Genomic DNA, 10868 nt, shown 5'->3' on the forward strand with positions numbered 1-10868 from the left:
AAACATATTAGAACAATCGGCTAGGGCATCAAACCATATACCCGTCAGGCGGCCACAAATTAAGATGGCACTAGTTGTTGGAAATAGGTTGACTTTAAGGGTTCGATAGAATATCGTCTAAATTTCGACAAACGTTGGGGACCAATTTAAAAAAAAATGAAAATCTCACATTAAATTGAAAGGTACCCAACACAACAATAAATTAATTCACTTTCGTCGGATTTTGACCTCAAATTAGTTAGTGCTCTAATTAAAGTGGATGCTTGTCAAGTTTGGGAAGGATTTTTGGATGAAGGTGATGCTCTATATGCTTTATAAACCTAAGTAATTTTATACAAAGAAATCAACAACCCAAGAAGTTATTTAGCCCCATCAATATATGTTGTAATTTGAAATTCCATGTTCCATCCTTAGAAATATTTCAACCAGATAAAAGTTTCTTCTAATTCCATGCTCCATCCTTCTCTTAAAAATATTTCACCCAATTAAGAGTTTCCACCCTTTGTGAGAGTACTATCTATCTCAACAATGAAAGGTGCTTCAACCCACATTCATGCTTCTTCATTTAATCATAAAGCATGGTCTTTCACTGCTTAACTCTCTTCCATCCCTATTTCCTTTCTTACCTTTACAAAGGTATGGCAATGATTGAATCCATATATTATTTACCATCATAAGTTGTGTTATATCATTAGAAACTCAAAACTACATTAAATTATAAATTTATAAGTATATCACATGAGATACTTTATAATTATCCAAATATCTTACCATACTTCAATATAACATATTTAATCACATTAGAAATATACATTCTATTTTATTGTTTTATTGTGTTCTAAAATTTTCATTATGATTTTTATTCAATCCATAATTAATTTATCTAGATGTCAAAATAATTCTATTTCTTAAATAATTAATCAATAATTGTTAGATATGTTATAATCATAAAAAAAATCTAGCTTACTAATTCTAATAAATTGAAAAACATGAAAAATAATATCTTGTACAATAATTGAAAATGTTGGTTTAGCACAATCTTTAAAACTTATGTCAATAGAGATGACAATAAAAAAACATATTTACTTGATCTTATTTAACTAATCCTTTTTATGTCTTAATCAAATTTAATTGAGCAAAAAAAACAAATGTTAGGAAAAACAAACCAAATATGGGATCATTAGAAAAAAAAGATTTTATGGAATTTGTTACATGTCATTTGATGCAAATTTTGACCCAAAGTGCCTAGTGCTTTAACTTATTTTCCTAGCTCCATGTTCAATCAAATTCCTCTATTAAACATCAAGAAACCCATTAATTTTATTTTTCATTATTAATTATGTTGCATTGACTCCAAAAATGTTAAGATGGTTGATATTCTAAATTTATGGGTGACCAAAATGCAAAGCCATACTTCTTGTGTGCATTGCATCATGATACGACCCAACATAAATCGTTTTAGAATCTTGAAAATGGATTGAGCTGAGACATAAACTTGTGATGGCAAAAGGGTATTTTCTAATAGTGAGAATATCTTAAGAGCTCTTCATTAGAGATCAAAGTTAACTAGAGTATCTTAATCAGGTTATTTATGATGTTTCATCAATATATAATTTGTATCCAAATAAATTTAATTGTTCTAAGTAATCTTTGTGTTCTAGAAACTATACTTATAAACTCTTTATTTCTATACAAACTTGAGCAAATACTAACTTCACATTTCTTTGCTTGACATTCTTTTGGTCATCATCCTCTTCTCTTACTAACTATTCAACGTCAATAGATTCCACACACCATCTTATCAATTTCTTCTTCGACATGTGTACAAGTTACTTTAACATCACAATCTTTAAGTGTGCAACAATGTTCTACTCTCTTACATCCTTATCTATTTTATAGAATCAAACTTTTCTCATATAGCTACAAATATGATATTTGCTTTAAATTCAGTGACTCATACAAGATAAATTCTTACCCAATACTAATTTGATTAAGCTTTTATATAAGATAGTAATCCTCTTTCAAGATTTGTAATTATAAAGAAATCCTTTAATAAATAATTAAATCTCTTTTCTAGTTAATGCACACTAAATTATTCTCAATCATCAATACAAAATTTACATCATTATCATTTTATATTACAAGTCAAAATTTAATCACCATATCTCTCTAAATATTAATTTTTTAATCTTCTAAACTAGTTCTAATAAAAAAATGACAATGTCATCAATTCAAAAGTATTAAGATAATCATAAAGACCTTTATAGATATCAAAAAAATAATAATTCTAATAAATTTTTATTAAAAATGAAAAAAAAAAAAAACATCAAATCTGATGTGTGAAATAACCAAGGTTTAAACTAAAGGGACTAAACAAACTTTAAGCTAGATTTAATGTTAAAAGATTAAAAATAATAATAAGTACCCTTTCAAGAAATAAAAATTCATAAATTAAAAAGTTTGCACCAAATCCATACAAAATGGTTTCTATATAAGGAAAATTCGTTGATAATGAGGAGTCAGTGGTCCTATATGAAGATTCTTTTTAACATAAAAAGGAGATACCCCAATACTGTAGAGCTTTTAGAAAAGGCAGACTAACACCAGTTCTTCACATAATTGACTAACACCACTTAAGATAAAGATGCTATAAATAAAAGATATGGGATATTTTCAAAGTTGATGAAAATGGGTTGTCAATTCCATGGCGTTCAGTATAGTTTTCCTCAACACACATATAAACAAAGACAACAAAATACCAAGATACATTATTTTTGAACAGTCTGGAATCAAGTAAAGGAACTTTTTCCAACTTTTGATCAAATAAAAGCCAATTAAAGATAAACCATATACACGTGTATTAAGCAAATATCTTGTCAAAGTTTATGAACAAAAGTTCTTGAAGCTAATCAAGAACTCCAAAATAAGTCCATGGTCTACTTGTCATGGATAGATCAAATTTATTGTCAAAAAGACAACAAACATGTAACTTACAGCTGCCAGTCAATGTATCAATCACCTTGAGCCATTTCAAGGAATCAGTACCCACAAGAGAGCCATCTATATATATACTAGCTGTGGGACATGGTTCATGTGATCAAATCTACCATTATATGTTCGCATCATTGCCTAAAAGTTAAAATATAGAAATGGGTCTGGAATATCAGCTTTAATTGTCAACAAGAAAAGACATATTGACCCACAATGGCCAGAGAACAGCTCTACTGTCTTGGAGTCTTGCAAGGGGCCCTACAATGAAGTGGGGAGGGGTAGGCCCTTGTGGTCCATCCCAATGTATGTATCAAGCATCCCATCTTCAGCCAGAGTATTGTGGACCCACTCTCCTACTACAAAACACCAATTTTTGACCACCCAAAGGCATGATCATCTCTTTGGCCAAATATGTGACGCATTGGCTTGTCCATTCCTCAAGTTTAGGCCGCCCTCAATCTCAGATTCCCCTATTTATAAAGAGAGTTGTCCTTAAAAGAGATTCTCTCCTTTCATGTGGAATTTTAGGTAGCACAATCTAGAAACAAAAGCTTCATGGGTCAGGTATGATGAACAGAACTAGGATTCTTCCAATGTTCCGATTCCAGAGTCCAAGGCATTTAGCATATAAATGGTCACAAGGAAACAAGTAATACAGGTGTGGGATGGTGAAAGACTTGGGGACATCTTAGAACAGAGCATGGAAGTATATGAATAAAGTTACAGGTATACTAGAGATAGTTATTGTCCACGAAGATGTGGGCTCTATGGGGTATGGGGATGGGGTCATTACATTATCTTGAAATAAGGTATGGAAGTAAATAAGGCTATCGCTATATTAGATTTGAGGGGGCAGTGTTTACATCCCCGAACTCAAATTTCGTTGTCATTGTATATACATTAAACTTCAGAAGATGAGTGCTAGGTGTACTACACTAAAAGCATCCCAATATCAGGAGGTCCTCGTACAGCTGTTGCAGGTTGAAATCTTCTCAGGAATAGAACATACAACCACTGAAAGTGGCATTTTGTCCAGAGGGTTTAGTTCTGTGTTGTTGAAGACAACTGCATTCCTCTAAAGAAACAGGAACCAATATCATCTACACAAGAAATATAATACCTTCATCATCCACAAAGCAACTTTTTTTCAGACAAGAAACTTCATCACATCTCAAATGGCTCTTGGGGAACCCCATAACATTAAAGTAAAAAGGGCTAGATAGCAATGTTCTCATATAGATCTTACAAGCTATTGCTGGTGTAATTTCATGGGAAAAACTTGTGAAAACCCTCATACTCTATAAATTTTCCCCACTTTATACAAACCAAGACTGTATGTATGGGCATGCGATATCATGCATGTGTATCCTGCTATTATTCATATAATTTGAATGTCAATGATATCCTAGCATTTATAAACAAAATGATAATTCCAGAGAGTTCCCTTGATTTCCGTGAATGAAAGTAATAAATATGATAAGCAGCTACAACTAGCTAAACTAATATATTTACTCAGTTGACTTCCAGAATATTTGGTATTAGATATTGGCTAGAGAAAGCCATATTAAATATTAAATATTAAATATTAAAATTAAAAATTACTAAAAATGACGCAAAATGCCACCTTCAAATTGGTAAGAGAGAAATTTGTATCCAATACCTAAAATATGGACAATAAAATATTTGTATCCATTTCCTAAAGTATTAGTATTGTATTACTACTTGAACACAAAATATTAATATTAAAAAATACTAAAAAATGACGCAAAATGCCACCTTCAAATTGGCAAGAGAGAAATTTGTATCCAATACCTAAAATATGGGCAATAAAATATTTGTATCCATTTCCTAAAGTATTAGTATTGTATTACTACTTGAACACAACTGACATACAATGTTCCCGACTCACAGTTCACATAGCTAGTTATTATTAAATCTTATCTCACCGAATCCCAAAAAAAATCTTGAGGTCATGCTTGAGATAAGAATGTATACACAACTTAAATCAGGCACATGCATTTGCTCATATTAGGAGTTGTACTTCTTCTATTTCATATTGACAGTAACAAAAGAATCTTACAGACTATGGCTGCAATCATCTGATTAGTTGAACAGCAGCAGAGTTACATGAAGTTTGTGTTTAATATAATCCAGGTCATTTGATAAAAAAAAGACGGTGCTTTCAAACCCAAATTTGCCATTAGGCTAATATCTTCTAACATTACAAATTTTTAACCAACTAAAATGAAGATAAAAATTTTACATCTTCTCGTGTCATCACTGTACTAATTTGCCTAAAATGTCAATTCCTGCTCAAGTTTAAATCACCATGGCAACTAGAGAACTGAGTCAATGCTTGTTGTTATAAAACTGGGCTAAAAAGGATAGCATAGATTCTAAATCTAACAAAAAGCAATAAGCAAAACAAGAGATCTTAGTTAAATACAATAGTGCAGTTAATAAGGCAATAAATATAAGACTGATCTAAGAAGCATACCATGGATTCTAAATCTAACAAACAAGCAACGAGCAAAATAAGAGATCTTAGTATAGAACACAATAGCACAGTTAATAGATAATTAACAGACAAAACAGGATTGCATTCACTCATACTCCTCTTACTTTGTGAGGTTTTAAATGCTCTTGCTTTAAGGATAGACGACATTTGAAAACCAACACGAATAGCTATACATTATGTTGCATAGAAAGTTTTGAGGCCACTCTTTAAAATGACAAAATCTTCTAGTAACTTACAACTGCAAGGTGTACTAAACCTTGCATAGACCAATCTCCTATATTGTTCAAGAGTGGTTTTACATCATTTTTCTCTTATTCTGAATACTGGAGATCACACAAAATGAGCATAAACATTAAAGCAATTAAGCCCACTCCCACAAGGGAATGTTCACTTGAAATTCACTTGGAAACATATCATTGCAGGAAACTGCTGATGCATCTGAGTATAGGTTTCCTCCTGCTTTGGGGAGATGAAATGTCTGAGGAAGCAGTTTCTTACTCACACCTTCATCATCATCGTCTTCCTCTGCCGGTGAGAGGTCTGATTGATCTGCTTCAAAAATATGGGAAGAATTCACATGGTCTTCAAAGGAAGAATGCCCACAATCAATGTGCTGAGGACTGTCTTCATCTAGGACCCCACTGCTATCTGTCCCAGAGCTCAAAATATCTTCGTGTTTGCAAACAGGAGTGGGATCCTTAACAGAAGCACCTATCTCAGATTTCTCAAAAAATTCAGAATGGAAGGCAAGTTGAGAAGAGCCTTTCTTCTCGGCAGATTCCAAATCCTTTGTCTGAATTTTCAAGTCTTGGTCTTTAGAATGCATCTTGTCAGTCAACAAAATAACCTGATGCAATAGCAAAAATGCATTAGAAAATGGATAAAAAAATAAAGATAGAAAACAACAATAACATAAAAGATAGAAAGCTATCCAGATTCTGCAAGCTGTTATTATGTTATTAAAGATAGCAATTGACACATGTACAATTTAGACTTTGATTATGATCTACTCTTTCAAGAATAGTCTTTTCAAAAGACTAATTAGATGATGGATTTTTTAACAAGGAAAAGATAGAAATATTTTATATCTTCCTGTACTGGATAAAACCGATAGGTTTATAAATCTCTTAGTAATTCTTATGCAAAATTAATAGATCTCACAATCAAAGCCTGATTTGAAACTTTATGAAGTTAAATTAAATTAAAAATATCATCCTATTTAGTGCTTGTATTTAGGTAGGAAGTTAAACACACCTCAGCTCTTAACTTCTCTTTTTCTTTGAGAAGGTTATCATAATCCACTCTCAGAGTTTCATAGTGTGACTTAAGAATATCATAATCCCTTTCCAACTGTTTCGTTTTCCACCTTGCCCGGCGATTTTGAAACCAAACTGCAACCTGCCTAGGCTGCAGACCCAAATCCCTGGCTAGCTGTATCTTGCGCTCAGGTTCCAATTTGTTTTCAACCTCAAAGCTTCGTTCCAGAAACTGAACTTGCTCAGCAGTCAACCTTCTCTTCTTTTCTGGTGGATGGAAGCAATCCTCTAACTCCTCATCTCCAGTTTCCTCTTGCTCCAGGGTAGTGTAAAATGGCCTCTTTGACACATTACCTATGACTTCACCCAAATTAGCCACAGACCTTGAACCTACAAAGGTACCAACAGAATCAAATTAACTGGCAGCAATGGCAATATCTAGTGCCTTATTTCACAATATAACACCTACAAATTTGAAAGATAGCTTCTGCAATACTCATGCCTAAGAAACCTTGATCCAAAATGTCACTGGCAAAATTCTCAACATGGCACAAATCCAAGAGGGCTTGAATTTCATATACTCACAACCAAAGCCTTATAAAATAAATAGTACAAAACCTGAAACCGTAGTCATGGACAAGAGAAATTAGAAATACCAATAGAGACCCATCCTACCAAAATGGCATTAACAACCCAAAATAAATTAAGGCCGGGCATCTTTACATATTCATGGTCCCCTGAAACATAAGATTGGGTATGTAATTGTGAAGGTAGTATTCATTCTCAAGTGCTTTGATGTAATAAGAGTGGTATAACAATTGGCCCCAAGCCTCACCAGCTCAAAATCAAAAAAATAAAAAAGTTTTTTTGTACATGACTTGAACTTGGTAACAACCTGGTGACCTGAAGAATATGACATGATTTCGGCTCTCTGCAAAACTTTCTGGAAAACTTGAGCAAGATCCAGACAAGGAGTTGAATAAATGTCTATTCAATTTTCAAACCAACTCAGACCCCAAGACTAATTCTATGATAGTTAATAACTTAATAATATTTTGTATTATTGATAATTTAATAAAATAATAAAACTCAACAATAACTTAGCAAAGAGTTGACTGTTATTGTTTTCCAATTCAACCTAATCTAAACTTGGACGTGCTATTCTAGAACAGTTGGTAAGGGATTTGGAATTGGACACCAACATAAACATGGCCAGCAACAAGTAATATCACTGAAACTATACGGAATTCAATTTCTTTTTATACCCAAATCTTGCAATTTTCTATAAACTTTTTCAATTGAAGCGTTAAACCCACACCAGCAAAAACAATAATATTGAAATATGTCAGCTGAGGACTGAATTTTGAGTCTTCTAAACTAAGGAAGACCCACCTAAAAGAAATGGGATGGTATAACTATAGACAATTGCAAGTACAAATAGAAGAACTATAAACAAGAACTCTCCACTGCACTAAAAATCAACAGCTACTTTTAAGTTCAGAAATAAATGGAATATGTTACCCAAAGGAACATCTTGATTTTCAAAAACTTATGAAACATCCAACCAAAAATCTGTTATAAATAAAAATTCAAAGAACATGACCTCTGTACAGTGTAATACAGAGACAACAAAAAGAACGTGAAATTTTCCAAGGAAAACCAGTATCAATACCTTGTTTAATACCTCCCTAAATACCTGATTTTTCAGATATGATCAAGGGCACAAATTATGGCATGCTTATTTTTGAGAATTGAATACAAACTTCACCACTCAGCTGATACAGCACTTGGAAAAGAACAGAAAAAATTAAAATATAACCTGTGTCACACACTCGTAACAAAAACAATCTGAAGTTTACAAAAATTACTATCAATGTTCTATTCAAAGCCTCCCTAAATATCCCTTTTTATCAGATATGATTATAAACACAAAACAAGGCATGTCTATATTTTAGAATTGAATAACAAAATTTACCACTCAACTCACGCACATCTTTACCAAGACTACAGAAACTATAAAAATTAGCTCTCTAGTACAATTACTACAAGATCTGATTTTTGGAAAAGAAAAGTAATACCTGTGTTCTTTTAACACCTCCTAAATTAGATATATAGGATTGAAGTCGCAAAACATGACGTCCATTTTTTCAGGACTTCAGACAAATTAGCATCAACATAAACATGACCGCTGTAGTGCACTCATAATAAGAACAATATGAAATCTAGGGGACAAATAGTACCAATTTTCTTTTCAACATCCCTAAATATCTGATATTTTAGATATGATTAAAAACACAAATCATGGTACCCCTACTTTTTAACAATTAAAGAAAAAACTCACCACTCATCTTCAGAAAGACCATAAAACCATAGATATGGCCTCTGCAATACACCCCATAACAAGATCTGAAGTTTAGATTTTTTTTTATAAGTACTACCAAATTTTTAAATACCCCTTCAATAGCTTGATCTTTTAGATAGGATTCAAAGCTTTAAGCAAGGCATATCAATTTTTCAGAATTGAATGTTGCATTCCACCAATCAACTATTACATAACTCTAGAAAAACTAGAAAATCTATAAACATGACCTCCGCAATTCACTGGTACCAAAACAATCTAAAGTTTATAAAAATCCAATACCAACACCTCCTTAAACAGTTGATCTTCAATATATGATAAACACCACAAAAAATGGCATACCCAATTTTTAGAGGTGAATTACGAAAAAAAAAACACCAATTAAATGATACAAAATTGCAGAAAGAAAAAGAAAATGAAAAAGCTATTTGATGTAGGACTGCACAGAAAAGATTGATGTAATAAAAGTCTATGTAACATATTAAAGTTGGGTAAGGTAAGACTCACCATTGAAAACAGGAGAAGCAAGCAGAGCTTCCAAAGCATCCGAAGAGCAAGGGATCCTCTGGTCATTCCCCATGACAATCACATTGGATCCACCATACATTCTCCCCCCAGACATGATCATCTCCTTACCCAAATACTATTTCACACAGTAACATAAATTTTGCCCAAACCCAACACCAGCAAAGATAACAAGGTGAAGAACTATTATAAAAACATTTTGTGACGGAAAAAACTGGTGCTCCACAGAGCTCTCATCCTAAACACCAACCAGCAGACCACCAGTTCCATCATTCAGAGCCCTCTTTTACCCAATTAAGGGAGACTTGTTTGAGATTTTTTTCAGTGCCAAACTTCAGCCAGAAAAAAAATCTCCAGGATTTGAACTCTGAAAGCTCTGAAAACTAGAAAGACTGTTCTATCCAGAGAAGAAAGAAGAGGAGTAGGGGGGCCTTTTGAGGTGGTGTGTAGGGGGGCGGGCGGCATCTGGCTTTGAGGGAATCCTCACATGATGATGGCAGTGATACCCATATGCATGGATGCCCTCATCTCTTTCCTCATGGCCCCATCACTCTACATTGACCCAATCAATGCTTCGGATCTATTTAATTGTGGGGTTTTCTGTCATGTTCTTGTTTTTCCTAGGGGATGAAAAGGGCATTTCTCGGGCAAGTTGAAGAGGATGACATTGTGTATGTAACTTGCCTTGGACTCTTCCACAGCTTTGCATTGTGAGTGAAAAACTTGCCTTGGACTCTTTCACAGCTTTGCACAAGATTGTCGTAATAACAGGTTTTCTCGACTTGTTACAGGACGATGATTATTCTTATTTCAACTATAGAATTTGAGCAATGTTTGCCAGAGTTACGAGGACGAGGATGAGGATGAGGCTGACATGGTCAATAGGTTAGGTTGAATTTTTATCTCGTGATATTATCTTCTAAATTTCAAATATTTTTTTTCAAAATAATTATAGATATATTCATATAAGGGAAGGGTACCAGTATTTGTTATAGTTAATTTCGAGTACTTAAAGTTTCCAAATGGTACATCGAATTTCAATGATATTTTTTTAATGTCTTTATATGCAACTTAATTGCTTATAGCTATTTGGGTATTTAAGACGAACGTTGTGGGATTCGTTATGTACACAAAAGTCAAAAAGTGGTCATTTAAAAGTGTTGTTTGATACCTACTTAAAGATGCCCCAATATTCGTACATTAAAACCACCTCAAAATT

At 33.0% G+C, this 10868-nt stretch overlaps 1 protein-coding gene across 2 annotated transcripts; it reads right to left on the reverse strand.

Moving 5' to 3' along the window:
• Positions 1–5570: 5570 nt before the first annotated feature.
• Positions 5571–10462, reverse strand: LOC131052768 (homeobox-leucine zipper protein HAT5). Of its 2 annotated transcripts, XM_057987370.2 has the most exons (4): positions 9632–10462; positions 9107–9147; positions 6764–7155; positions 5571–6356 (listed from the first exon to the last, which is right to left on the reverse strand). In XM_057987370.2, exons 2-4 carry the CDS (start codon positions 9126–9128, stop codon positions 5871–5873), a joined length of 900 nt encoding a protein of 299 aa, XP_057843353.2. In that variant the 5' UTR covers positions 9129–9147; positions 9632–10462; the 3' UTR covers positions 5571–5870. The 2 variants fall into 2 exon arrangements, with proteins under 2 accessions (XP_057843353.2, XP_057843352.2); XM_057987369.2 differs by lacking the exon at positions 9107–9147.
• Between the last annotated feature and the right edge of the window lie 406 nt (positions 10463–10868).

Source organism: Cryptomeria japonica, chromosome 6, assembly GCF_030272615.1.
Source record: "Cryptomeria japonica chromosome 6, Sugi_1.0, whole genome shotgun sequence".
Classification (NCBI taxonomy): Eukaryota; Viridiplantae; Streptophyta; class Pinopsida; order Cupressales; family Cupressaceae; genus Cryptomeria; species Cryptomeria japonica.

Bases quoted from the DNA above. Each gene is read 5' to 3' on its own strand.
- LOC131052768 (XM_057987369.2), bottom strand. From the start codon at position 9,752: ATGATCATGTCTGGGGGGAGAATGTATGGTGGATCCAATGTGATTGTC. The intron at 7,156-9,631 runs GTGAGTCTTACC...GTACCTTTGTAG, and splicing joins TGCTTCTCCTGTTTTCAATG to GTTCAAGGTCTGTGGCTAAT. The intron at 6,357-6,763 runs GTGTGTTTAACT...CTATTGCATCAG, and splicing joins AAGAGAAGTTAAGAGCTGAG to GTTATTTTGTTGACTGACAA.